At 46.1% G+C, this 27,443-nt stretch overlaps 9 protein-coding genes across 9 annotated transcripts; 3 read left to right on the forward strand and 6 right to left on the reverse strand.

The window, feature by feature from the left end:
- Positions 1 to 896: 896 nt before the first annotated feature.
- Positions 897 to 3,364, forward strand: BGW36DRAFT_338394 (uncharacterized protein; the record flags this gene model as incomplete). The annotated part of the gene is made up of 6 exons (XM_046213010.1): positions 897 to 1,072; positions 1,160 to 1,462; positions 1,559 to 1,930; positions 2,000 to 2,074; positions 2,130 to 2,717; positions 2,784 to 3,364. The coding sequence occupies 6 exons, from the start codon at positions 897 to 899 to the stop codon at positions 2,995 to 2,997; spliced, it is 1,728 nt and encodes a 575-aa protein (XP_046074354.1). The 3' UTR covers positions 2,998 to 3,364.
- A 697-nt stretch (positions 3,365 to 4,061) lies between these two features.
- On the forward strand, positions 4,062 to 5,834 carry BGW36DRAFT_292827 (putative MFS monosaccharide transporter; the record flags this gene model as incomplete). Its single annotated transcript, XM_046210939.1, has 4 exons — positions 4,062 to 4,159; positions 4,221 to 4,546; positions 4,610 to 5,393; positions 5,453 to 5,834. The coding sequence occupies 4 exons, from the start codon at positions 4,062 to 4,064 to the stop codon at positions 5,832 to 5,834; spliced, it is 1,590 nt and encodes a 529-aa protein (XP_046074355.1).
- A 2,481-nt stretch (positions 5,835 to 8,315) lies between these two features.
- Positions 8,316 to 9,173, reverse strand: BGW36DRAFT_374647 (uncharacterized protein; the record flags this gene model as incomplete). The annotated part of the gene is made up of 1 exon (XM_046215693.1): positions 8,316 to 9,173. The coding sequence occupies one exon, from the start codon at positions 9,168 to 9,170 to the stop codon at positions 8,871 to 8,873; it is 300 nt and encodes a 99-aa protein (XP_046074356.1). The 3' UTR covers positions 8,316 to 8,870.
- Positions 9,174 to 9,609: 436 nt separating this feature from the next.
- Positions 9,610 to 11,044, reverse strand: BGW36DRAFT_374649 (uncharacterized protein). Its single transcript, XM_046215694.1, has one exon. It carries the CDS (start codon positions 10,844 to 10,846, stop codon positions 9,962 to 9,964), a length of 885 nt encoding a protein of 294 aa, XP_046074357.1. The 5' UTR covers positions 10,847 to 11,044; the 3' UTR covers positions 9,610 to 9,961.
- Positions 11,045 to 13,931: 2,887 nt separating this feature from the next.
- On the reverse strand, positions 13,932 to 14,985 carry BGW36DRAFT_425465 (putative L-cystine transporter; the record flags this gene model as incomplete). The annotated part of the gene is made up of 4 exons (XM_046220115.1): positions 13,932 to 14,300; positions 14,361 to 14,799; positions 14,853 to 14,870; positions 14,939 to 14,985. The coding sequence occupies 4 exons, from the start codon at positions 14,983 to 14,985 to the stop codon at positions 13,932 to 13,934; spliced, it is 873 nt and encodes a 290-aa protein (XP_046074358.1).
- Positions 14,986 to 15,276: 291 nt separating this feature from the next.
- Positions 15,277 to 18,453, forward strand: BGW36DRAFT_459795 (uncharacterized protein). The gene is made up of 3 exons (XM_046222064.1): positions 15,277 to 15,808; positions 15,867 to 16,234; positions 16,290 to 18,453. The coding sequence occupies exons 1-3, from the start codon at positions 15,664 to 15,666 to the stop codon at positions 18,054 to 18,056; spliced, it is 2,280 nt and encodes a 759-aa protein (XP_046074359.1). The 5' UTR covers positions 15,277 to 15,663; the 3' UTR covers positions 18,057 to 18,453.
- A 1,261-nt stretch (positions 18,454 to 19,714) lies between these two features.
- BGW36DRAFT_291920 (uncharacterized protein) lies at positions 19,715 to 20,564 on the reverse strand (the record flags this gene model as incomplete). The annotated part of the gene is made up of 2 exons (XM_046210878.1): positions 19,715 to 20,055; positions 20,117 to 20,564. Coding segments are annotated over 2 exons (789 nt in total), but the record flags the coding sequence as incomplete, so codon positions are not given.
- Positions 20,565 to 23,049: 2,485 nt separating this feature from the next.
- BGW36DRAFT_395710 (putative endoglucanase) lies at positions 23,050 to 23,867 on the reverse strand (the record flags this gene model as incomplete). The annotated part of the gene is made up of 2 exons (XM_046218076.1): positions 23,050 to 23,446; positions 23,533 to 23,867. 2 exons carry the CDS (start codon positions 23,865 to 23,867, stop codon positions 23,050 to 23,052), a joined length of 732 nt encoding a protein of 243 aa, XP_046074361.1.
- An 855-nt stretch (positions 23,868 to 24,722) lies between these two features.
- On the reverse strand, positions 24,723 to 27,342 carry BGW36DRAFT_291380 (fungal-specific transcription factor domain-containing protein; the record flags this gene model as incomplete). The annotated part of the gene is made up of 6 exons (XM_046210835.1): positions 24,723 to 25,350; positions 25,410 to 26,083; positions 26,140 to 26,423; positions 26,473 to 26,981; positions 27,041 to 27,153; positions 27,286 to 27,342. The coding sequence occupies 6 exons, from the start codon at positions 27,340 to 27,342 to the stop codon at positions 24,723 to 24,725; spliced, it is 2,265 nt and encodes a 754-aa protein (XP_046074362.1).
- Positions 27,343 to 27,443: the final 101 nt, after the last annotated feature.

The raw sequence follows: 27,443 nt of genomic DNA on the forward strand, positions 1-27,443 counted from the left end.
GTGATTCCAACTATCATGCTATGCAAGCTTCCCTACGTTAGATATGAGGAAATATTGCTGTTCATCGGACCACCATGTTCCGATGTGTGGCATGTCATCGGGCTGAAAAGATGCCAGAAGTAGTATGGCCAAGCTTTGTGTCTAAGCGACATTTGCCCGACGGCCTGTGCGGCGTGGTAAGTTTGGCTGAGTTCAGGCACTAGTAAGCCAGCCCAGTCTATGTGCAATACCCGTGCTCTTGCCGTATGTGACATGCGGGTTGTACGACCCCAGAAGCGATTGGTTGCGAAGATAATGTGAAAAATGGCGTCGGGCGACGATGTAGATCGAGATATGCCGTAAGACGGAATAGGAAACCAACGCTTCGGCTCGGCTTTTGGTTGGTGACCCATGTGAAGCACTGCACAGCATGTGGAATATAGTTAAGCCACTAGAAGAACACTAGAAAAAACGCTAGAAAAACGCTAGAAAAACGCTAGAAGGGAACTAGAAGGATTTAGAAAGCCTCCAGAGCTTCTAGAAGTGTTCTATCAACCTAAGAACGAATGCCATAGCCAATTTAGTTGTGCTTCGCTGAATCCACTTTTACAACAGGACCAGTTGACATGACTCTCTTATTGTAACATTTGAACTGATAGACACCTGATTCTACGCTAGATCATAAGCCTGAGACTACAATCCCGGTAAGTACATTTAAGTAAATTAAGTAATACTAAATATGATGTATGATGAGTCCGTACCCACCAAATGCGCTGCAATCAATGACGCTATTCGTAATTTTTGGGCGGTGTCTGGTCATACACTTCGATACACTACTGCCACAGTCTCTCGGTCTATATATAATTTCTCAATAGTTCAGTGTATGAAGGTCACATTGTCAATTGAAACCCTTCAAAATGGCATCACAGGATGCTACCGATGCAGTCAATCGGCGTCGACGAGGCTCGCTTGCGTGCAATGCTTGTCGGACACGCAGAACAAAATGCGACGGTCTGCGGCCCAAATGCTCCTTCTGTAGGAAACGGAATAAAGACTGCATTTATCAGGAAGTCAGAGAGATTCCTCCAACACGGTGAGTTATCTACGAGTGTAATCTCTTTTCTCTTTGATTGCCAATCCAGGGTCAGGATACGTGTAGCTAATGCTATGATGATATCAGATTTGATATGGAAATATCTGCTATTTGGGAGCGATTGGACCAAATCACCAGTATACTCAGACCAGAGTCAACTTTGGGGGAGATGTCTGTGGCTACACAACTGCATGCCAACCTCTCCCGGGGCCAGGATATATTCCCACGATATCCGTTCATGGTTCTTCAAAGCCAGTCTTTCATGGGGCTTCTTGGTTTTAATCCCTCCATGGCTCGAGATATAATGCTCATAGAGCGTGGGGAACCCATTTTAATGACCCATTTACCACCGGAAGCCACGATTTGGATAGATATCAACCACGCAAATCAGTGAGTAATACATAACCCGAAGTAGCCCGCATGGTGCCTACATTTCTCAAGAAATATATGATTAGAGCAGCAAACTGATGCATTCTTTTGGTACAGCCTTTTAGATGTTTTCCTAGAACAGATCAACATTTGGTATCCAGTCTTACATGCCAGTTTCATAGAACAGCTGCTTCAATCAATCGCAGAATCCTTTCCTACCTCTCCAGAGTCATGCCTCTCGCTCCTAGTGATCACAGTTGGATCACTTTTTGAGTGCGGATCAAGTTGGCAGGGGATACGGGAGCAAGCCGGTTCAATCTACCTTCAGACTGCGTTGGAAATGTTGCCATCAGTCTTAATTGATGACTCCATTCGGGGGGTACAGTGCCTCCTACTGTTTAGCATCTACTTCAACTGTCTCCTCCGACCCTGCCGAGCTCTTGATTTCGTGACCGTGGCTTCATCCAAAATCCAAAATCTTCTGAAAAGGTAAAAAGAGACTGTCCAATATCAATTGACTGGTACTATGAGTGCAGATTGTTAACTAGTATATCCCAGACTCAATTACGATGCCGACCCAGAACAGCTATCTATGGCTAGAAACTGTTACTGGATTGCCTGGTTGATTGAAAGGTACGGCATACCATATCATAGATATAAGGTTTAGCTGACTGATTTGATATGCTAGTGAACTCACGGTGCAACTTGGTTTCTCTGAAAGTGGTATCTGCGATATGAACACTATGGTTCCGATACCTCTGAGTACTAATGTCATTTCGGAAATTGAACTTTCAAACTGCACCTTGGAAGATTCTAGTCCGATATCTGACACTAGTACGTTATACGACCGACTGTCATATTTTATTGCCGAGATTGCAATACAAAAACTGGTTCAGCGCAGTACCCGGTACATCTGGACTGATGCAGATTCCGGTTTCACATTTGCGCCGATCGTCGCCGCTGAGCTAGAACGGCAGATGGATGAATGGTACCGTTATCTTCCGGACACCCTCTGTTTTTTGGATGGTGATGATGAGGAATTCACCAATACAAGTCCTCATAACCGAGCACACGCCGCATTCTTACGGACCCAATATTTTGCATTTAGGACGTCCATCTATTGGCCAGCCGCTTATCAGGCCATCGATGTGGGAGAGGCAGACGCGGCTTTGCTGCTTCCCTGTCAACGGTTTTTTGATAGCTACATACAATTCATCACCAGTTCGGCAAGTGCAGTCCTAGTATGCAAGTCTCATACTTGGACATTGCTTACCAGGTAAGTTGGCGTTGTCAACTTTTGAGAGGGTTGTCTTGCTTGAAGTTAACATAGGTATGATTTTAGTGTCTTTGTGATTTCGGCGGCTGCTGTAAAGGCATCAGTGACCCTATGTCTGAAAGGAGTTGTCAGGCCAGAAGTCACTAAGGGCTTACACACAGCCCTCCGCATGCTGAGTGAGGTTTCCCAGGTCAGCCCTTCTCTGGCTTTGTTGCGAGACAATCTTCACCAGTATATTTGCAGTCAATCGTCCTTCTCAGGACAGTCTTATACACCTTGATTACTTCAATAGATATAGAGCTATAGATAAAACAATGTAAACACGACTATAAGTAATATAAGTACGTATGAGCCTTGACACGGTTCTCCAATATCTTTTTTAATTTGTTTTACCGTAACTTTGGCTTTTTAACGCCGTTGTACGCTAAAACAGACCGATAATCATGTGAAGTGCTTTGTGTGATGTCCACTTTCCCCGGGCACGATTGAGATTCTTAGCTGTATTCAAATATCAGCCCATTTTCAACCTAACAAAAAGTGATTTTTCAAAGCGCCTTAAATTCCGACTTAACGACATCGAGCTACTAACTATTTATCGGCTCACCGAAATACCAAAGTAGTATTAACTAACGGGCCGGACTCTGCTGAAAGGTGCCATCGGGCGGATTTTTAGGTTTCTCTCCATAGAAGTTTATATTGACTTGCCCACATTAGTCGAACTGTCCCGATCGTAATGCATGATTGGAGGACAGCACGCATGGATGACAGTTTATGTCGGAGGCACTGCCGGAGCGGGGTTCCCCGTTTGGTCTGACGGCCGATAAGTAGGATCACAGAGTAATTGATCCAATAGTAACTCTATACCCAGTACTGTACGAAAGATGTACTCAGTACGTACATAGTGTATTGGATCCACCCACAATCCTCTTGGCGCGTACTTATCTGGGGTTTAGTGTTTACTTATGGCGCAAATACGATTTTTCCCTTGGACAAGGCTTGCTTCCTTCGTCCCCTGTAAATTACTCTGTGGAGTAACTATCAAGTACCCCCCGGCATAATTAATCTCTAGACCTCATGTGGTCGCGGAGATACCCCACAGCTCCGCATCACGCTCTCTTCACACTAGAGAAGACGAGAGGATCTAGTTAAGGTTAATGCTTTGGTTCGGAGAGTACGCATGTGAAACGGCACCCCCAGGGTAAATTTTGATCATAAATAAAACCCGCGCATCATCCTTCAATCATTATTTCCTGAGCAACATCTAAACCTGAGCTCTTCCTTAGCCTCGTCTGTTGTACAAGCCTGTCCTTATATCCACTCCAGGGAAGGAAAATCGTTGTAATAATGGGCATCTTGCTTAAACAGCCTGAAGGGACGGCCGGGAAAGCATGGCCCTCCATCTTGATCAGTGGATTTGTTGCCTTTGGTGGTATTCTATTCGGGTATGTAGGATGATCTGATGAGAGACTTGATAACGTGCATGAGCTCAACATATTCATGCAGCTATGATACCGGCACAATCAGTGGTATTTTGGCCATGCCCTACTGGGACAGGACATTTTCCACCGGCTACAGAGATGCCGACGGCATTTTAACCATCACTTCCAGCCAGTCTTCCGCAATTGTCTCTATTCTATCTGCGGGAACCTTTTTCGGGGCCTTGGGTGCTGCTCCTATGGGAGACTTCATTGGCCGGCGTATGGGACTAATTGCTTCCACCGGCGTCTTTACTCTGGGAGTCATTTTGCAGACTGCGGCAACAGCAATCCCCCTTTTCCTAGCGGGACGCTTCTTTGCTGGCTTTGGTGTTGGTTTGGTCTCCGCCTTGAGTAAGTAACAATGTTGTACATGACTTGTTGCGCAGCCACTAATCAGATATTCGTGTTGAAAAGTCCCCCTTTATCAGTCTGAGACGGCCCCGAAATGGATCCGTGGCTTTATCGTCGGCTCCTATCAATTTGCCATTACCGTCGGTCTGTTGCTGGCGTCGGTTGTTAATAACGCCACTCATGGCAATAATGACACTAGCTCTTACCGTATCCCCATTGCCGTTCAATTCGCTTGGGCCATCGTCCTGGTGGTTGGCATGCTGATCCTCCCGGAAACGCCTCGCTACATGATCAAGAGAGATAACCACGACGCTGCGATCCGAAACCTAGCTAAACTCAGACGTCTCTCGCCAGACCATCCAGCCGTGCTCGAGGAACTCGCTGAAATCCAGGCCAACCACGACTTTGAAATGAGCGTTGGCAGTGCCACCTACTTGGATTGTTTCCGAGGTAGTCTGGGAAAGCGGCTTCTAACTGGATGTCTTCTCCAAGGGCTTCAGCAATTAACGGGCATCAACTTCATTTTCTATTACGGCACACAATTCTTCAAGAATTCTGGATTCCAAAATGAGTTTGTCATTAGCTTGATTACCAGCTGTGTCAACGTCGGTTCTACAATTCCAGGTCTTTATGCCATCGACAAATGGGGGAGACGTCCAGTCTTGCTCTACGGTGCCATTGGCATGACTGTGTCCCAACTTCTCGTTGCAGTGCTAGGAACAACTACCACCAGCCAGGATGCGCTTGGAAATATCATTGTTCACAACGTAATGGCACAGAAAGCGGCCATAGCTTTCATTTGCATCTATATCTTCTTTTTTGCTGCTTCTTGGGGTCCAATTGCTTGGTAGGGCCGACTTTCCTCTTGTTTACTTCAATTGATAATTAACTAACGACAAATCGTAGGGTTGTTACCGGAGAAATCTTCCCCCTGAAGACCCGAGCCAAGTCTCTCTCTATGACCACCGCCACAAATTGGCTGCTCAACTGGGCACTCAGCTTCTCTACTCCGTATTTGGTTAACTACGGGCCCGGTAATGCAAACTTGCAATCTAAGATTTTCTTTATCTGGTTTGGCTGCTGCTTCCTCTGCATTACTTTCGTATATTTCCTGATCTATGAGACCAAGGGATTGACCTTGGAGGAAGTCGATCAACTCTACAATGAAGTTAGCTCCGCTAGAAAGAGTATTCATTGGAAACCAACCATTACTTGGACCGAAAAGAAAGAGAAAAAAGCCGACGTTGCAGAGCAGGAACACCTCGAAGAGCGTAGCGAACAAGCTTGATAGAGAAAGAGATGTGTCTTTCTAGGTGATAGGATGGAGAGAGTGATATTGTTACTAGCCCATGTTCATTTTCCATTTGACAAGAATTATTTCGGCTATATTTCAATTGATATAGGTGAATTGAATGGGATGATAACCCCTCAGAAGCAATGAAGCGCTTGTTCATCCCGATGTCCTAGACTTGTAGCGAAGTGCAGACACTGACCTATTAACTTCGTACAGTTGTTTATATGTTCTTTTGCCCTCGACCATTTCTAGTAACTCCCATACAAATTTTCAATGTTCTTCCCTCTCGGCCTCCATACAATGACTTGTATCATTATTATAGTGGTTATTTGACAGTATAATTAATACATTTAATCTAACATGTAATAAATGTAAGAGATATTATAGATATAAGTATAATTGAAACTATATAATAATAGTTTACCATTGAACTCCTATTGTCGGCATTGATTATTGTCATGGGCCACCGCGTTCGAATCTGGAAACAAACAGTGTCTATTCTCAGTCTCCCACAAAAGCCTCTCCTATATTCCAATTTTTTCTTGATTTTCTCCTTCGATAATATTGGTTTTTATTGATCATCCTTATATCCATCATATACACCATCTCTATTATCTCTGTTATTTATTTTCATTAATAGTTTAATACAATCAGCCGTTAAGATGGTGGAAGATAATGTATTCTTTGATTTCATACATTTATAAGCTGATATTTTCTCATTCTTATCCGGTTCTATTCCCATTTATTTCTTTCGTTTCTCTTTATTCTGTTTTGGACGATAGCATAGCTAAAGAGCATGAAAAGTCTAAAGAAAAATATCATACATCCAGAATATAATATTACTTTATATCAAGTAGTAGCTAACGCTCGCCGAATTAAATTAATCCTCCACGTTGAAGTAAAAACTCGAGCCATCAAAATTGATTCTGGCAATTGAAGTAAGCTATTGTGTTCCAATTTATTTGATATTGATAATTAATCTATAACATTGGCACAATTCAATGTTGAACCCTCAAATTGCATGCTTCGATCCGAGCATATATCCAAAGGAGAATATTACAGTGGCGAAGCAACAAGCGTAAGAAAAAGGAAATTGCTTTGATTCACCTCTACTTGACGCGCTACCAACCATCACGCATATGTTCCGAAGAGTCAGCATTCCCTTTATTATCCGGTATAAATGGCATAGCTTGATATAAATAGCACATCTGTAGCAATTTATGATTAGTTTGATTTTGATATTTATTTTTATTCCCAGCTATTAATAGTCTCGCCATCCTGCTGGGATATACACAAAATCAAGGTTCTGACACAGTGGGCGTTTTATGTCCGGTTCTATGTATAGATTATGAGGAGCAGGGATTAATGCTGAGGAGAGCATCATCAATTGATGACTTGGCGCTGAAGTTGGGGCCGTGATGGGACCTCGCTTGGGAGATTGTTGATGTTCACAATTCAATTCGATGGTATTATAAATAATTTGTATTCTATTAATATCGAGGATGGGAAAATACGAAACTGGACTAGAAAATAAATACTAATAAAATTGGTTCTTTCATAATGAGTCTGCCTTGTCTCAAAGCTGTTTCGGCTCAAGCGCTCAAAGTTGGTACCTGGCTATGATGACATTACATACAGTGACCATATGCACAAGGAGCATTAGCGATAAATAAATTACAGTCACACACACTACGAACTTCCAAGCTTATAAAAAGCAAACTACCGCAGTAATTAATAATGCCAAGACTACTTAATTTTTTATTTCTTTTTCTCCTGCTGCGTCTACAGTCCGCTAATATATGTATAGCATAGAAGCGAAGTTTGTTGACCAGCGGAATCTATCCTAAGCGGGTATATCCTAAAGAACCAAGTTCCGAAATAAATATTGTAATTACCATACAGCCCAAATATTCGGATATTCATAAAGCGGTATTGGTCGATCACCTACACCAATATTCTCGCCGAACAATCTATGAAGCTTTACAGCTGTTGATCAAAACTCAAATTTAAACCACAATCAATCAAGTGGTAAAAAGTTTAAAACATAGTAAAATATATAAGTAGGCAGAATTATTTCTTTTTACTCCCCTCTATCCACAATTGGAATGGCCAACATGCAGCTGCTCTCGCTATAAGGCTTGTCCAGGCCAGAATGCAAAGAGTGGTCGAAGCTAGCCAAGGAAGGATATCCGGGTCGGTAGTCGGCAATTTGAAGGGCCATTGAGAGTGAGTCTACATGCCTGCAGCTGCTGTGTGCATGGTGTGCATGGGCGTGAGACTAGTCGGGTCAGCAGAGTCAAGGTCAAGTTGTGTGGCTGGTATATAATAATTGTGCCACGTCGAAGAGCGACTGAATAATTAATCTCCCCGCCTGCCACCTGACTCAGTATCACAAACCGCGGACTTTATTTTTATTCCGACTCAGAGAAGAAGGATTGACAAGTTCGATAATTCATCTAGAATATTAATATTAATGTTAATGTTAATGGCTGCTTAGTTGTATAATTATTGCCTTCAATGACATAATGCGAATTTCCAACGTGGACCCCACCCGAGCCATGCCAAACTGGACAAGACTAACTGGGCTCCTGATCCTGCATTTGTAGGCAAATAGGACTAATGCAAAGCGATAGTCCCGATGCTACTTCCTGACGTTATGACTAACAAGAGAGCTCCCATGCCCACATCTTTGTAATGAGAAGTGGGGAAACGCATGGGGAATGAATTCTGAGATAGACGTCTCGTCAGTGCGAGATATCTAGTAGCCTTTTTCACCAATAAAACCGATAGGGAAAGGCAAAGAGATGTATACAGAAAGTAGAAACGGTTTCAGATTTAGGACGGACGTACACTCCGAATCTACCTCACTGTCTGAGACTCAGAGCCAGTTTAAACGCTCCGTATTCTGTATGAAGAAGCTGTGGCAGATCGAGTTAAACTCACGTGTAAATATTAATAATAATATTAATTAAGCAGCTGGTGGTGGCTGCGCCTCTTGTGTGGTAGCAATTAGCACATGCAATATGAATGCTAGCCCCGCGACCCTTTGCCTGACCCAAAGAGGACGATGATGAGCATGCTCTTGCTCGCTTCCGGGGTGCATACTTCCGCGGTTAACGACATACGAAGAGGGCGTCTGCCATTATCTGCAGAGCATGCACCATACTCAAGGCTCGCGGTAGTAGTGTAACTGTGATGGTTATACGTTGAGTATAGGATGGATCCGTCCAGCTTCGTATAGTCGCACGATGTACCAAGGCCTAAGACGGCTAGCGATGGATAGATAAGGAAGGAGACAAGACGCACAGCAGGCGATCGGCAGGCGATCATTCCTGATCAGGAAGAGCTCTCAGTAACCAAGTGAAGAGACGGAGGAAGTAACAGAGGAAGAGACCCCGGTAAAACCTGCCACGTGGGGGGCAGGACCGCTTTGGGCAGTGCCGGCTGGCACCAGGTTGGACCTAGCGCTGCCGCCCCCACAAATCGACTACCTAATCTAGACATTAAGTGGCACTGCCCGCGCGGCACGGCAGGGGCTTCCGTGGCATGTAATTATAATTTGGGTTAGTGTAGCCCTAATCAGGGCTACTCACCCTTTTCCTGAATACTTGGTCTTGCAGTAGCGGGGCCCGCGGACAGTTCAACAGCGACCACTAATCGTTCGCGGTGCTGGCGACTCCTGCTCAATCTGTCCGCCCCAATCGCAGGGATCGCCCAATCACCCCCGGAGCCTCGAGATCTGCCGATTGATTTGCCACGTCTGATCCACCCGCAGGCCAGGAATCTGTGATGTTCCCAATAATGGTCAGAAGGCTGAACACCTCGTAGATTACTGTCTCTCATGATGGTGTTATAACTGTGGGGTGCTTTTGAAACCGCTGTCTCAGACGCTAAACAGGTTACAAGAGCATCAGTAAGTCCGTCAATCAATCAATAAGCGTGTTCAATTCTCCCGGAAAATAATAATAATAATATGGTAACTAATAATACATAGCAGGATGGTATTGTGCGAATAGCAACAAAGAGTGGTGCTAGCGAAATGCAACAGATGAACTCCAAGCAATGCTCTCTCAAAAAACACGAGTCGTCAAATCAGATCCTATCCATCGATGCCATCATCATCATCGACTCCCCCGGTGGTGAATCCGCCGTACATGGTCTTTCATATTGTCGACCCGGCTGAACACGCGGTCACACCCATTCCATTCGCATGTAATCTGTGGGTTGTGTTTAGCTTCGTGCCGGGCTCGGTCCTTTTTGCTAGAAAATCCACCATCGGTAGCTTGGGGGCAACCCTCGAATCGACAAAAGAGGTATTTTTTATGTCGATTATAGTGCTTCCTCAAATCACAGGCACGCGTGAATACCGTTTTTGACGAGCAGCCGGGATGGGCACAACGCCACGTGCCATCGGGGTTGCGAACCCCGTAGTCGGCCAGATCGCCCGCATCGGGCGATTCAGATCGATGCGTCAAAGCCCGCGAAGATTGTCGCCGCTGATGGTGACGATGGTGTGCGTGATAAGAAGAAGGCGAAGTAGAAGCTATTGGAGACGTGATTTGAGACATGGGCGATGAGTATCCCACTGGTGACTCGCTGGTGGCATATCCTTGGCCCATCGCCGGACCAGAGACGGGACCATTGTGGTGGGGTTGATAACCCATCATTGATGTAGTGTTCGCTGCGCCGTATGCTCCGTCCTCCGTGTATTGGGGATGGTTACTGTGATAGTACCCATGCCCGTAGTATCCCGGAGCAGCGGCAGCAGCCGGCACGTTCAATGTGTAGCCTGTTGTTAGGACCGTTGTGTGAGGTTGTTGGCACGTAGTTGAAGATGCTATATCGCTAAAGAGATGGTGGGCCATCTCGTCGTCTCCTTCGAGGGCCCGTTTGGCCTGGTCGGAGAAGAAATCTGACATATCGAGAATGTAGGGCAGTTTTCCGCTGAAAGAAGGAGATGCGTAGATATCAGACACAAGGAATGGATACATCATTGTGAACGCCATGATGCTTTTTGTCAAGATTTTATATAGCAAAGATAATTGATGTTACGACACAAAAGGAGGAAACTGAATAAGCAACAGTCATCAATCAGTTCTGTGAAGGAAATGGTGTCACCTTCCAGAGAGGGGCGAATCTAATAATAACAATTCTGGTTTCTCAGTTAAGTCATCAGCTGTAAAGATAAGTCTCGTTGATGACTTTGATGATGAAAAGAGTGAGGGCTATCAACAAGGGTTTATGTGCCGCAATGGCCTTCCTTATATAAGTCAAAATCCGATTGCACGAGCATCAAAGACATTGATCAGTGCTCAGAAGGATCCATAAGGCATACGCAGGGGTGGGTGCCACACTGGGTGGTGCTGTCTATGGCGGGCAAAAGTAAGGAAAGCTCGTGCATTGGTGGCCCGAACTCAGGCACACACCGATCATGGAGCTTCAGTTGATCCTCCGGAGTCTAAGCATCGAAATCCTTCCCATATGCACGTACATTGTCAGGATACAAACGGGGGTGGGTTTTTTTTGGTAGTCAAAAGCCGCCCCCTCGGGGTGGTCCGTGATTAATGCATTGACTCGGTGTTGAATGAAACCGCCACGGTGACTGGATGACTCTAAAAAAAAGACTGGAGATCTTGGAGGGGCGACAAAATATGTGCCGTGAGAACGAGACTTGTGCTTCTGTCTTTCTACGGTTGAGATACTGGTACACATACATGTAGCTATCCGGGCTGTATGCGGTTATGATTATTCAGTCTGGATGATATTAAAACCACATATGTAAGTGACGAATTACTTAGCAAGCATGAGTTATAGAGTCAACCCTCCCATTTCCAGTGCTATCCATTTCTTAGTATCCCGTTACATTCATTGCAGGCCTTTGCATTTGGTAATATTAAATCATAGTGTACTACTCCATACTATTCGACAGTACTGACTGCGTTACCCACCTTCTGCCACAGTTCATTTTATTCATGCCGCTTAACCTTATTCTGTGTTGTATTATTAGCCCCATCATGACTTTCTGCTTGGACATGTTGTCTAATTCTTGTACTCTTTCTAAAGAATGTAGATCAGAAGATACAACATCCTACTGTGAAAGGTAGCCCCCAATAGACTCAACAAAAGATTCAACGATAAGTGAATGGCTCATATGCTATCCCCAAAATCTGGAATTTTCGGATGCATACACACTCACCACACACAGTACGAGTTCATCTTGCCCAGTACATACTCCACGGTGTAGGTAATGTGGAGCTTTGCTAATAGTAGTGGCTAGGTAGTGGCGTTGGCCTTCACATGCGAGTAGCCCCCCTGTCTGATAGCAATAAAACCAAACCGTCAAACTCAAATGCATCATGTCCAATGAAATCAGGGTTCTAGGTCTGGTAAGAATTGGCTCTTGTGCTTTAGAATGCACCTCCAGCAATGGCCAATGGTCCAATGCGCTTCGTTGCACGATCTATCCATGTTCATCATGTTTCGAGCCCCCCTGAACTAACAAGTGAGGAACGACCTGCAGTAAAGTCCGCCTGCACATGTGGTTGATACTATTCTCTCCTGCAGCTAGCATCTCCAGTCACGCTGGCTATCAAGAAGAACACCCAGAAGGACAAAGAGAAAAAGCAATATCATATGCCAACAGGCTAGCCGCAATGACCCAGTCCAGTAGTAACTGCGACAGCAGCCACTTCACGATTGGATCTTTCGTGATTTTTCAAGACAAATAAGATTATCTCCACAGTACTCTTTGGAGATGGCCGTTGGGTCGTAGGCGTATAAGTGCGAAGATCATGCTGGTGATTATTAGTAAAGGTCCCCCAGATATTAAGCCCTCATGGGTATTATCCGGTCCTAATTGTCTGTAAATGGCTTGGATGGCGCCTGGGGCTACCATTTCACGTGAATGCTCCTTCATGGAGTGGCATAACAATGAAACATGACTGCGTCTGACTCCGTCCGGAGGCCGCCGACGAAATTCATGCGAATCCCAAAATGAGATTGTTGATCATTAAACTGCATACAACAAAGGCATGGCACCGGGTGACAGATAGGGCTAGCCAGCTGGCGTCCATCAAAAGGATCCGAATGCATGCAGGGTTAGGGAGTATTGTTGACTAGTGCAGTCCCATAAATTTTCCTGATCGACATCCAAGAAAACTTAGTAGGTTAGCGTGGCCAAGCCGACTTCAAAAGGCTTAGGACTGGCGGGGTAGATGCTAGAAGTAGAAGCAGAGGGTGCTAGCGTCAGCAATTTAACTTTATACTGCAGGTAAATTACTCAGGTAACAATCCCTACCAGGAATACTTCTTTCTGTACATCGCAACAAGTTCCCGCGTGGCACTAGCTCGGCATAACTTAACTCATAATCGACAACCCGGCTCCTTCTGAATCCTCACGTGGGGGATCAAGAGTGGAGGGAGAACTATGTCCATTTTTGTTATTAACGAGTCATGTACTAGTATATGTAGGATGGAGGAGACAGACTGCCCCCTCTTCTCACGTGGCTCCTCGACCACTGCTTTGTGGCGATAACATAGTAGCAATTAGCTGTAAATCACATACACTGTCGAACCACACCTGGTACTTCTCGCTTCTTATCTGTCGCAGTTGACTAATACGCTCTTTTCTTCCAGTTTGACCTCACCATGATCTGATACCATTGGATTTTATAAATACCAAATATAGAACAAAATCAGTGTAAATTGAATGACAACTGACCAGATCACATCAGTTATCGCCAGTATTACTACGCCCTACACCCGAATGATGAGTTGTCATACCAAGCCTGGGGGTGTAGTAACGCTACTGGAGATGGTCACCGGCCGTTTCATAACTCTAGTGTAGATACTCTCGATATTTGGGGGTTTCCCAATGTTACATTGTCATGCTAAGCACGTTGAGGCCATGAAAATTCTGCTGCTTTGAATCAGGCTGCCTTCGGTGACTGAGGATGCAAACGACAGCCGGAAGCGCTCAATGCTGTGCAGGGCAAGTAGTATCTGTGCCCGCGAAAGACTGCCATGAAAATATCCAAGTGACTCCGTCCATATCCCACCGCAATGCATTAGAAAATGCTAGATCTTATTGCTCTATTGAGGGAGACCGCCATCTTCAGAAAGAAGTGGCGTCCTTAAATTCGGGACGTTATTGATATCATCCGACTCTTTGTCTGTCCGGTCTTTATAGAGAATATAATGCTGGACGACGAAAAGTACGTCAAAAATGATGGAAACATTACCCAGCAAGAATTTGATGGGATTCCCGGTCACAGCGCTCCAGTCAGCATCAAAACTCGAGTCCAATATCAGCTGACCAATAGAAAGAACTCCGCCAGACAGGTCGAGAATGATCTGTCGAATGTCCCATCCTACTGTGGACTTGCGTTTGTAGTTGAGCCACGCTTGCGGAACGTACTTGACTACAGTGACGACGACTTTTACATATGAAATGCCGTAGAGCTATTATGACAGTTAGCATGATTTTTTTGTAGCCAAACAAGAGATGGGTTTATAACGTACAAGATCAATCCAGGCCCAAGAATATGGATCGGAGCCACCATCCGGGCTCTTAGTAACGACGATCCACGCTAACAGAGCGATTGCTATTAAAGACCCCCAGAAGAGGCCTGCAATCGGCTTGCTTACTCGCTGATATTTTGCTACCTTGAAGCCCCAGATAGAAGGGTAGAACTGCGTGTATACGAGTGTGCTAAGGATGACGGCATGAACGGCAAATGCCAGGTCATTGAACCGCACCGAAGGCTTTGGAGAATGCGGATTACGCGCTGCATATTGCTCTTGGATCAGCGGGGAGTACAGAAACACCGCCGCATATACAGTATAGCAGACAAATCCGAGCACGTTAATGGTCGGGAAATCGATAGCTAGGCCGTAGGTAGAACGACGGCGGAAATTGTTGATTGGCTGGGGATAGAAGGAGAGCGACCAGCAAAGCATGCTGTATCTTGTAAGAACAAGAGCCATAAACGCCTCATACAGGTATATACTTACTATATCCAGCCCAGTAGCCTAGACCAGAGAAGCAGTAAAGTCAGCATCTGAGCTGTCGTTGAGCGGAGATGGGCGGCACAACATACCATGACAAGAGCTTGACGAAGATCTCCAGCGGAGACGGGCTACCCATCGCGTACTGGCGAAAACAGTCACGCTATATGTAATTATATTAATATGTACCAGAGCAAGGCAGGCGGTCCATGTACAGCCTGGAGAAAAATGGTGAAGATGTGGTTGTACGGAGGTGACTCGAGATAAGCTATCAGATGGACCCGCTTTTGCGTGATCGATAAGGTGTGATTGCTGCCTCAGGCCGCACTCTCCACTAGCGCCGCTCGTTGTCCACAACAACGCACGGCAAGCCCCGTGGCTAAACTCGAAACAGCAGAATGTTGTGCCCGCAGCCCAACGACCATCTCTCCTGCTCCATCTCTCACCCACGCCAATTCATCTCGATGTGCAAAACCCTCCATCTGTACGGAATCCTTTTTGCTGCTTGAGTCTGTTACCCCGCTGTCAACATCAAGACCTCGTAAGCAGAATCGCCCAAATCCTGCTCCGTCTGAGCATCGCTGTTATCAATTCAGCCTTGCAAAAGTCGGGTACAGACGATAACTCCGCATAAAAGCCTCTATCGATAGTGTTGCGCTTTGAGAACCATCAACTTGACGTCGCATGGTACATTCTTCGAAGTGGGGGATCTTGCGGGATCGCCTCCATTGAATCTAGCATTCCACGACTTTAGAGCCCACGTGGACGGCGTGGTAGGCACGCATCTGAAAAGCAACTTCTATACACAAAGGACACAATGACAGACTCGCTCTCCCCTCCGGGGAGCAGTGTCTATGCGTCCGACACAATGTATGTTGGTGATGGAACCTGGGACAGCACGCGCAATACATTTCTACTCCCTAACCTGATGGGACTCAACTTTGATACTATGCGATATAACGGTGCGTATCCAATTACTAACAAATTCCTGGAGTTGCCGGTTTATTCTGACTTGAATAGGCATGGGTAATCGATTCAGAGACATGGCGGGTTACCACTCTATGATAATAGCACACGGAGTAATCGCAACGATTGTTTTCCTTTTCTTTGTACCAGCCGCGATTTTAATTGTTCGATACTATCCGATACGGGATCGCTACTGGGCATATAAATATCACTCGTGGCTTCAGGTGCTGACATTGCTATTATCGACAGTCGTTTTTATACTGGGATGGTTCGCTGTTGGGCCACGACGGAGCCTGACAAACCCACACCATGGAATTGGATTGGCTATATACGTTTTGGTTATATTCCAAGCGCTCTGGGGATGGATGTCCCACAAGGTAGAGCTGGGAAAAAGACGATACCGTTCTCCACTAAAGCTAGTTGTATGTTTCCCGGTATATTTCCCGGCTTTATCATTTGTCTAATACAATCTTGCAGATTCATAGGTGGTTGGGATGGGCTACAGCAATTCTGGGCATTGTACAGATTCCGCTCGGTCTAACTCTATATGGTTCCCCAAAATCTCTATTCATCCTATTTTCAATTGCTGGCTTCTTTTGGCTTGCTCTTTTCTTTATCCTTTCTTATCTTTACGATGAAGGCGGGTCGGGCCATGAATCCGGATATGATAGTCGTGGCAGCTATGTGTCAGGGCCATCTGCTCCTCCAGAGGAAAGGCGTCATAGTGGGCTTGGTCGCACAGCAGCCGCCGCCCTTGCAGGTGCAGGATTACTAAAGCTTTTCCACAGTCGGTCACATAAACACGCTGAAGAGGATGTTCAGAGCTCCTATTATGATGATAAATATTCCGATGAAGAACGGTCGGAACGTCGAACCGGCTGGGGAAAGCGTCTACTCGAGATCGGCGCCATTGGTGGAGCGGCTGCACTGGCGAAATCATTCTTTGATAGAAGACGACAAAGAGAAAGTGATAACGAGTCTGGCCGTTATCGACCAGCACATGCTCGCAGCGATAGCTTGACAGAGGAGACCATGAGTAGAGTTGAAGAAGGCCGCCCTCCTCCTCCTCCGGCTCCAGGAAATCAGGGTCCGTACTTACATCCCGCCAGACGGCAGAGCTATAGCTCTACGGATTATAGCTACTACACCCACGCCGAGGACGAACAAGGCCATGGGGTTCGCAATGCAATCCTTGGGGCGGGCGCCATTGCCGCTGTTCGAAACCTGTTTAAGCGTCGAAAAGACAACGACGAGCAACGGCGTATAGACGAGATTAAGCGTCGAGACATGGAAGAGGAGCGACTAGCTAGGGCGAACAGTAAACGAAAATACACTGGTGATGGATTTTTCCCTCGCAGACAACGGCCTTCGCAATCCGTGCTCTCTAGCGACATGACTTCGGACATTACCCCGCAACCAACGCGCCGGGGGAATCGTACCCAGGAAGCAATGGTGACTGGGGGGGTCATAGACGGTTCCTCAACTGCTCCGCCCGTTCCTCCAGCCCATGGATATGGCGAAAGTGCAGCTGGTACAGAGCTTGAAGCTGCTGCTGTGGGAGCTGCTGCAGGCGCAGTCGCCGGAGAAGCCAGCCGCCGTCGTAGCAGTAGTAGCCGAGCAAGACGACGAGACGATCGACGTGATGACGTTTCATCACCACCAGTGTCTGTCAAAGTCAAAATGCACAATGATGGACGTCACGTCACTCTGCGGCGGCTTACTGAAGAAGAAGCGGCAGCTAACAGAGAATCAAAACGTCGATCAAGGGAACGTCGCGGTTCGAGGAGACGCGGTAGCGCTAGTTCACTGTCAGGTAATGAAGGAGCAGGAGGCTCTGACCGATGGCGACGAGTCGAGGAGATGGAGCGTCGTCAAACAGAACAAGTCCAACGAGAGCAGGCGGCTGCTCGCGCAGCAGAGTCTGGGGCCACCGCGGCTATTCCACCTCCTCCACCTGGCCCTCCTCCAGCAGCATCTTATGCTGCTACTAGCCAAGCATCGATACCTCGCCCTCCTCTATCAGGTCCTCCTCCAGCTGCGTCCTACGCAGCCACCAGTCAAACATCAATGCCTCACCCACCCCCATCAAACCTTCAATATCCTCCTACCGCAAGTATCACGTCGCCGACCTGGACAGGCACCGAGGCAAGTGCTGATTATGCAAATAATCGGAGACGGCGCAGGGCTGAGCGGGCTCAAGCACGAGCAAGGCAACAAGCCCAGCATAGTGTCGAGTTTACTTAGAAGCCACTTCCACATATCTCTCTCTATTTCTCACATGCATGATGAATATCAATGATTCGATTTCCGGGAAAATTCTGGATCATGAACGGCGTTTAATTACTTATACTCTCTGATGTTGTTTTATTCCTTTTTGTAGTTGTTTACATTCTGCACTTTTCGTTTTGAAGCTGGGAGGTATTTTGGAATAGGGCGAAATTTCTTTGTTCATGATAAGATTTCCAACTTCATTGTATATACCGTGATTGCGAGGGAAATTTTGCTTTTTTTTCCTGCTTCCTGCAACCGTGTTTGTGTATTTTGGTTCTGCGTGAGATGTATTTTTAGTTGATAGTTTGAAAAATTCGACGAGGTGATGGATACATTAGTTTTGGTTGATACACCTATATCTACACACAAACTGTTCCCTAGTGCACGTGAGAACCCGCTCATTAAACCGAAGCATCCACGTACAGGTCGTTCCAACCGAGATCATCGGGATCGGTGCGGTTCTTCTCAGTCGTGGAGAATGTGAGTTCTTCTTTTAGCTCTGGAATGCCTCGGTGAGAAACTGGATCTGGATCTAGTACTACGTAGGAATAACCTAGATGATGAGAAGAAAGGGGTAGCCTGATTGTGTTTAGTTGTCGTAGGATATTTCGTGCTTGTTGCTTGAATGACTCCCTCTGGGACTGAGAGATGTATTGGCAGGCAATATTCAGTCCAACTCCAGGTATTTTTTCCTGCATGAGGACATCTCGGCCATTAATCTGCCTAAACAAATTAATATTGCAAGGGATGAGCTGCAAATAGGGCGTGGTATAAAGATTTACATTGCCTGCAAAGTAAATTCGCGGCACCTTCACACTACCAAGAACGCCTCTGGCCAAAGCAGGAACCTCCACGTCGTTCGCATCAGAGTACGAATAATTCCGATCTGCCCATCTACCTTCAAGTTTACTTGCATCATGGCTTTCAACCCTCTGTATCTGTCTTTTGAAATCCTCTCACCTTATCCATCATAGATTTTAGGCCTGTTTCTCGCAACTCTCTAAAAAGCGCAACAGCATTATTTATAAAGATGGCTAGGCGTCCATCCATCCTGAGAAATAATAACTGCAACAGATTCCCAGAATGCCGGACATCATTCCATCCCTCCCTCTCTGCTGCGTGAATGCGAAGCCCATCCTCCGCAAAATGAATAGGACATGGAAAGTTGAAACCCAGTTCATCCCAATATCTGCATGGTACTTGGACTAGTTTTTAAGAAAAAGAAAAACGTGCCAAGCTGGACACTTTGAGATAATGAACCAAACTTACTTCTCGATTCGGATCAAAGATATCCTTAGGAAGCTTCTCTTAATTTGAAACCGCAGGTACTTAAGCTCTGTTCTAGCGCCTCTGATGGTGGGTGGGTTAACCATGAAGACGTCAACAAATCAACGGCACCCAAAGCTGGAAGTGCGCGAGTTAAGAGAGCAGGCTCGCTGAAAATAACACAGATAAGATACGAGGAGGAAGCTTTACTCGTTATGATGCTATCTGGGTTCACACTATTTGATTGGGGGATAATCTGTGACGCACGGCGTCAACGGTACACAAAGACGAGAATACTGCACTAGGTGGTCAGGGATACACTATGCTTTGGTTTAGACCAAAGTTGGAATTTACAACACAAGCCTCTAATGATGTCTGTGCAAGAACCAGCCTTCAAGCTCTGATTTGACATACTGCGCGTTAAGATCCTGGATCGCAACCCCAGGGTGATAGGGATCTCGCCAGAGGCATGAATATCCATCCCAATTGACGCAAGTTGCATTTGGTGCACCGTAGGCGGTTGGATTATCGAGTGCCTGGTCGAAAGGATGTTGTGTGTCTATGAATTTTGCTCTGGCGTCAGCGTGGGACGACAGGAAGTTAGAAAGGTGAGTCTGGAGTAGGCTGTTGTATTTTGCAATAGCAGCGGCGTCCTGACTAACGGCTTCGCTCCCTCGGTCGATAAAAACGGGCGTCCTCTGCATGGCTGTAATGTGAAAGGTTAGCTTTCAAATAGTAACAAAAAGGATGCGTGGAAATAAACTCACGAGGGACAGCAAGCAAGATAAAATTTCGGACCCCTGCGTTGTACAGAATCTGCAACTGGCCAAAGTAACTGGTCATGATTTCGTTGAGGAGACTGTCTAGATTAGACAGCGCATAGGTTCCTCCTAGGTCGTTAATTCCCATCCATATACCTGCCAGGGTATCATGGCTGTTCCAAGGAGCGGAGGGCGGCTTAGAAGCAATGCTATTGCTAAAGAGATTCACCTGTTGACCAAGGTCGGGAATCGAAAGACTCCCAGGAGCAACAATGCTGGAGTTTGTGGTCGCTCCAGCCACAGCAAAGTTGAAAGACAACGTCAGCGAGGTATTATACTTGGATATCAAGAATCCGATCCAATTTACGCCTCCATCTGTCGTCTGACCCGGAAATGCTGGGTTTCCCAGAGGATTTGCAGCGGAAGGATAGCTGCCAGAAATATTGAAACCCGTTGCCGAGTAGGAGTCACCACTAACAATGATGATCTTAGTGAGAATCGAGATTTCCCAAACCCGAAAACAATGACTTACAATGTGATGAGGTACTTCGTGTCAGCTGGCAGCCTATCAGTCCCTGGCGCTAGTGCTGGGGCAGCAGTAGATAAACCAAGGGTAAACAAAAGACCGGAGAATATAAATTTAGCCATCTTGAAGAGCCTGCCTGTTGCAAAATCTCTTGGAGTGAATTCTACTCCGGGGAACTGTGAATGGTGTTTTTGCAAGATTGAAAACTCGGGAGAGAAGGTCGGTATTTAACCTGGAGCCCACCATAGGCGATCGAAGGAGGCATCATAATTCGGAGATATCGCATCAAGAACACCGGTGAGTTCGGGAATTATCAGACACGAAAAACAAAGAGGGGGACGCATAAAATGGCAGCTGTTCGTCGTGCATTTAGTAGTCATGTTGATCAACCCAGGATTCCGTTCGCCCGACGACTCGCAGTTGTGACGTTGAATCCGTTGAGACGCTTATCTGTATGGCCGCCACAGGATATTTAAAGCCTGTCTCCAAATCAAGGTGAAAAATCCTGCACTAGGGGGACTATTCTCCGTAAATAGCAGCGATTAATATCAACCCCTCGGGGAAGACGCGGGGAAGACCAACATCACACTGCCTTAGCTGAAGAGTAAGTTCCATTCTGATGTCTGCTCTATAGAGTTGTAGGTCGCGATTGTGGCGCTCGTGTTGCAGGCTTGAAGGAAGGTAAGTGGCAGACTACTTGACCACAGAGCATAAGCGTCAACATTAACACCAAGTACCGTCAACTGGGTCCTATACTCTCGTTTTATCCTGGAATCTCCCGTGTTTGATTTTTCCGGATATCTCGTACCTAGTGGAATCTATCGAAGAAGAGCGTCTGGTCGTAGCGGACGGATTCTAAACATGTGTCCGAGCCAACTAGTGTAAATGCGGTATTTCAACCTGCCCCATGAGATTGTTTCTTTCTGTTCAGTCAGTCAACCTCCTAATCCAACAATGGTTTCGACTTGACCTCATCCTCGATTTCATTCGGATTACCAGCCAATACTGTTAGAGTTCATGTTTCATGTTTCACTTATACCGGCACCTTTCTCATTAACGTTTATATTACCGATCGGTTAAAGGGCCGGTTATTTCCCACTGTCTCCCCTGCATCTTTAAGACTATTACCCGACTGTAGATTCCCCCGCTGGAACACCAGTTGCGCCTGAGGTCGGGAACTACTGAGGGGTACAGTTCGAAATCCGGGGGAGGATCGTCTTGGAGTTGATGTTGAGTATGTTATTCCTGGATTGGCTTAGGTAACTCGGCATGGAAAGCTAGGGTAATAAGAGTGACAAGAAGTGGCATGATAAAAGCCTGACACTCCGCGTGGTTCTGCCTGAAGAAGGCGCTTAGTTCTTTGTCTCTATCTGATAGGAATTCCATATTTTGGATCAATGGCGATTGTTACCATATAATATATGGGCGTCACAGCTTCCCCAGTAGCATTCGAATCTGAAAGCGGGCTTGCAAAAATAGAATATAAGTCTAATTTCTAGGTAAGATAGTAGAATTACCAAGAATTATGATATCTTGTATGATTTTCTTAGTAAAATTAAGCTGTCGTGAAACTACCTGGTATGTAGATTCAAAAGGATGATAGGAATTACTTATTCTATCAATACCTGAGGCCCTATCAAAATTGATAGTATAGATTCTGGATTGGAGATTACCTCAGCCCAAGTATGCTCTCCATCGACCACGAACTTGTCATGCCGGAGCGGTGCTACTTTGTAGGACTGAGTTTACTAGCTGCTGGAATTCCATCTTGAGGGGATTGAATATAACTTGTTCTTCGGATCATGGTTATGGTTATTGTTTTCGATTCGCGGGGTATGTAATCATGCAGCCTCTTGTTGCAACATTTGAACGTCGGAGTCAAGTACGAGGAAGCAAGGAATATTTTGGTGTGATTGAAGGGATTAGCGTATGTGAATTAACCATAAACGATGACCAGTATTTGAACATGCTCTGGTTAACCGCCTAGTAGTAATATCAAGGTTTAAATAAACTCCTTTCTAGGTCTACAATGTATAAAGCAAATACAAGAAATGGTGAGGGCCAATCTAGGAACGAATTTGATGTACAAAATTTACCATAAAATGTTAAATAACCCTGTTTGGAAATCACTACCGAAAGTTAAACGCCTAACTTACAGAGCAAGCGTCGAAAGCGGTGACTGTTAAATGGCAATTAAATGATTAAACGCAATATATTCTTTGAAGTGAAACATCGGGCCAGGTCAGTAATTTATCCAGCATCCAGTCCCAAACTCATCCTAAAAGCTAACTCTGTATTGTATTGGCATAATCGAGAAAGAACCAAACATAACATTGTTCGCGTAATGAATCAGCTTGGAGCAAGTGCCAGTCACCGAATTCCGTCGCAGAACACTCCAAGAATCTTCGTCAGCTCAGTTGACCGAGAGTAGATACTCGGTAGTTGTTAACTGTCCAGATCCAACGAAGGGCTCAGTTCCGGCTGCAATAGTACCAACATACTGAGTAGAAGGGTAGCCTTGATGTTGAATCAGATATTTGAAAAAGTCGAGAAGATCCGCATTGAAAGACGTCTGTTCACTTTCAGCGACAAAGCTAAAGACTTTCCACGTAGTATTGATGCCGTAGTAAAGCTTCCATGTAGCGCCAGCAATGTTGACTGTTGCGATCGGGCTCCCAGTACTAGAGATGGGACCAGCACCGCCAAGCGCACCGAGCCAGATCATAATCTCATACGCCGCTGCTCCGTTGGGAGAGTCGCTAGTAAAGATATCATAGGAGACATCCGCGACGATATTCGAACCGGTGTAGCTACGCGTTTCAACGACGGTCACGTTAGTTGTTTCTATGGCAGTGAAGATCTCGATAACCGAAACTAGAATAAATATGGCTCCTACCTCCAGACCCAGGTTGTTGGGATGTTTTCTATGGAAGTAAACTGCTTTTCATTGAATTTCAACTCAATGTTCGAGTAGCTCTTTACGCCATTCGAGGTTCCTGCCCAGTCCCAAACAGTGTGCCATGAGACTTCATTTCCGCTTTGGTAGTCAACGGCAGAGCACTGCCATCCAGATGTAGCAGAACTCTCGCCCCAGAGGTTCGTGTACAAGGTGTACGGTCCAGCAGCTTTGGAATCATATTGCCCGCACAATTCTCGCCTAGCAATCACGGATCCAGTTACGGCATTGCCCAGGGTAAGAATTGGCAGTAAGAGAGAATAAGAAAGCTTCATCGTAATAGTGTGTAGCATGCGAAAATAAAAAGAGCGTAGAGCGATAAAAGAGCGTAGAAGTTGGAGTATCAAAACGAGAGTCCGGCTGCTTGGGCTTTTCGAGTTGAAGGTGAGAGAGCGTGCGAGGGTTTATATTGATGGAAGCCGGAGTATATACATGTTGGTTCCTGTCCGCACAGTAGATTCAAAGCTCCCAGATGAAACCTCGTGGAGCGGGGGCCGGTTCCACTATCCTCGTATTCTCATCTAGATATGGATAAAATCGAAAGGCATCGGAAACATCTTAAGAGGCTGCGGGTAAATCTCGGCCATTTCTCTCAAAAAATGCTTGTAGTGGTCGGCGCTGTAAGCCTAGATCGATAGGGATTCTATGGAAATTATCCGCTCTGATGGTAACTGAGCGGGTTGATCATTGCAGATTGATTTAGTACAATCTAATTAACTTTTAGCTTCCGGCATATTGTCCTAAATTGGTGAATCGATCCACACAAATCGACGGGAATTTGGGTCTAATGGGGACGTTTCATCCTGTCTCCGGGTAGACATGGTGTTTTCGGGAAATTGCACACAACATTGAGCCCCAGGATAGCTGTTGCCGCTCAGTTATCCGCCCCCTGACCATTCAGTATATAGGGGCTGGTAAGGCATGCTCAGCGAGATCATTGAGCGCCCCGTGCCCTGGGGGTGCTGCTCAGTAAGCGATCCCTGAGGATGCTGCGCATAAAGCGGCACCGTGTCGCGCAGCTCATCGCTTTTATGTAGGTCCATTCAGAGGTATTCCTGATTCTTTTATACAACATATACAGTCTATCCCTAAGCACCACCCGAAACATGTCTAATTAATAATTGCTCAAATCATGTCCCTGGCGGATTAATCCCTGACAAATCCGTTTCTACAAGAGACATAATGTTGACATTCCCTGTAAACCAGTTCTCCAAGGAAAACGAGTCTCCGCCAAGCCACGACCCTATAGTATCATTAACCCCATTATAGTCTTCTGCAGCTGCCGGCGCAGCGATATTATTGGCGTTGTGGTGGTTGTTATTGTTATGGTCTCCGATATTCAAGAATCCGGCTGCGTTCGGAAAGCCGAGAGCGCTGAGGTATGGTTCAAAGTCATCCGTGACGAGTGAGGAGAAATTGGGGAGTGCGTCATCGTTGGCGTTACTGTGGGGTGATTTGGGAGGTGCGAATTGCTCTTGAGGGTGATTTGTTGCTACTGCAGCGGCTGCTGCGTTATCAGGGTGTAGATGGGGATGGTGGATTTCTTGTTGCTTGATTTTGGTTTTGATGTAAAGATCGGCGACGCGGTGGAATACCTGGCATAGACGTCGGAGTCGTTCGGCGGCTTCGACTGCTTCGCCAGGGCAATGGAGAGAAGCTACGAAGTCGCCGAGACATTGGAGGTCTGCGAGATTCGCGGTAGCGATGGCATGGCAGAACAACACCATGAAAGGAGTGAAGGGGCAATTGATGAGGACCCTATTGAAATTAATAATGTCAGCCCAAGATTTCGTATATTTGTGGAAAGATTCGCGAACCATGAAATGTATCCATGCCAGATGTAGCTACTATTTTTGTACCGCTCGGAGTTGAGTTGGTGGGCCCTGAGTGCGGCGCGAGCTGTCTCAATGCATCCATTGCTGAAAATAGGCGAGTGATCTAGGGGACCCGGCGGCACTACTCTATACGCGAGTGTCGAAAGAGCGTAATACATAATCTCAGAAGACGAAGCGGCGGCTTCGTAGTAAACTGGGTTGTATGCCCGTGATGGGTCGATCTGAGCAATCTCTTGATACCACAGCTGCATGTCCCCAACGATTTGTTTCGCCCTCTGGGTGCGATCACTGGCAGGTCCGGAGAGCGAGCGAGGAGAATATAGCTCTTCGTATATGCGGCCCTGAAAATAGCCAATTTTTACCCAGTGTTGGTACATGGTATCCCACATACTCAGTTTCGAATCATCTGACGGTTCTGGTAGAGCGAGAGTTATGTCAAAATCTTGCAGAATCGAGGAGTGGCCTAACCGGAGGGATAGGCATTTGTCGAGAATATAGGTAAACCAAAACATTCGGGTTTTCAGCTTCATATCTAGCGGGTTGTCTCCTGGTGACACTACGGATCTATGATATCCAAGTGTCTGACATAGTCGCGCCGCCGTCGACGTCAGTGCCCAGCATAACGAAGGCTGCGATATGTCTATCGCATACGATGCCTGTCCGGGTAGTTAGATACATTAAAAAAATTATTTTATGGAATGGAATCACTAACACCGATGAGTAACGCTTGGAGATTTTCGCTCGTGGGCGCCGTAAAGATACTGAAGCGTGTAAGAGCATATTCAAGGTTTGCTCTACAAATCGCTGCATTTTCAGAAGCCTCAGGGAAATTCGGCACTTGTAGGCCAGCCAACCCATTGAAGAGGTGATAAAGTCCGCCATTTACCAGAGTGAACGTGGCCATAGAATAGTCCTCCGTTGCAAAGTAGACCTTCCTGCATAACTCATTAAACTGTTCGAAGTCAATGAACGGCAGATCCAGAAAATTTTGCGTCTCTATAAAATGTCAACATATAATAATTTATCACATTCGTTCATGAATTACCCTTGCAGATACGCAACAAAGACACAACCGACTCCATTGCCGGCATTTTAATAGACGACAGGTCCAGCGTGGACGCATCACCTTGTTGATGAGGAAATCGATAGTCCTGATTTGCCGACAAAGAATGCTGCTTTTCAATCAAATTCCGAAGTGCAAAAAGAGCATCCTGCATTTCGGTGTTGCTGCCGAAGCCCGTGTCGTTGTTCATAGCACTCTCGATAACCCGACTGGCATGCATGGAATGTGCTCTAAGCGACGAATCGCCTTCAAAGGCAGCTTTAGGTTTCGCATCACGCCTGGTCGTTCGCGCTAACTGGAAAGTAGTAGAAGAAGAGGAAGAAGGTGGTGGGGGAACTGTCTCTATTTTCGACGAATGTGATGGACTATTGGAGGCCGTTGCTGCTGCTGAGGGTCTAGATGGCACCACTGCTGCAGAGAGCGAAGCTAGGTTCTCTAGAAGGGTTTCTATACGGGCCAATCGGCTCTCGATGACCTCGATTTTCTTTTCACTGCATTATAGTCAGTTGGCTGAGAGATTTGGTTTCACGTGGAATATGAGACGGCATACTATTGATCCGATATGAGGATCCGCTGGCGTTGTTCTTTAGGCCTGCTAGCTGTGCGGCAGACAATATCTGAAGCCCTGCAGTTGGAGCAAGGCGATCTCTTGTCGCATTTGATCTGGAGAGATGAGTATTATGTCAATTACTAGACTATCTTGTGTCGGAATTACCTTTCTACCGCGACAATTGTCGCACTGTGAAGAGAGTCAATGGATGATGCCTATATCAAGGAGATATCGGAAGTGCTCACGGCGCGCCATGTAGGGGTATTCTCCTCCCTCCCGGCGTCATCGCTGTCTTGCTGCATGCTGCAATGACAGTGGCAATTTCGTACTATTGATAAAATAATTAATTAATTAATTAATAAATAATGTCTAGCAGAGTTGGATGTTTTTCGAGCGAAAAGGG

Source organism: Talaromyces proteolyticus (assembly GCF_021365285.1).
Source record: "Talaromyces proteolyticus strain PMI_201 chromosome Unknown BGW36scaffold_4, whole genome shotgun sequence".
Lineage (NCBI taxonomy): Eukaryota > Fungi > Ascomycota > Eurotiomycetes > Eurotiales > Trichocomaceae > Talaromyces > Talaromyces proteolyticus.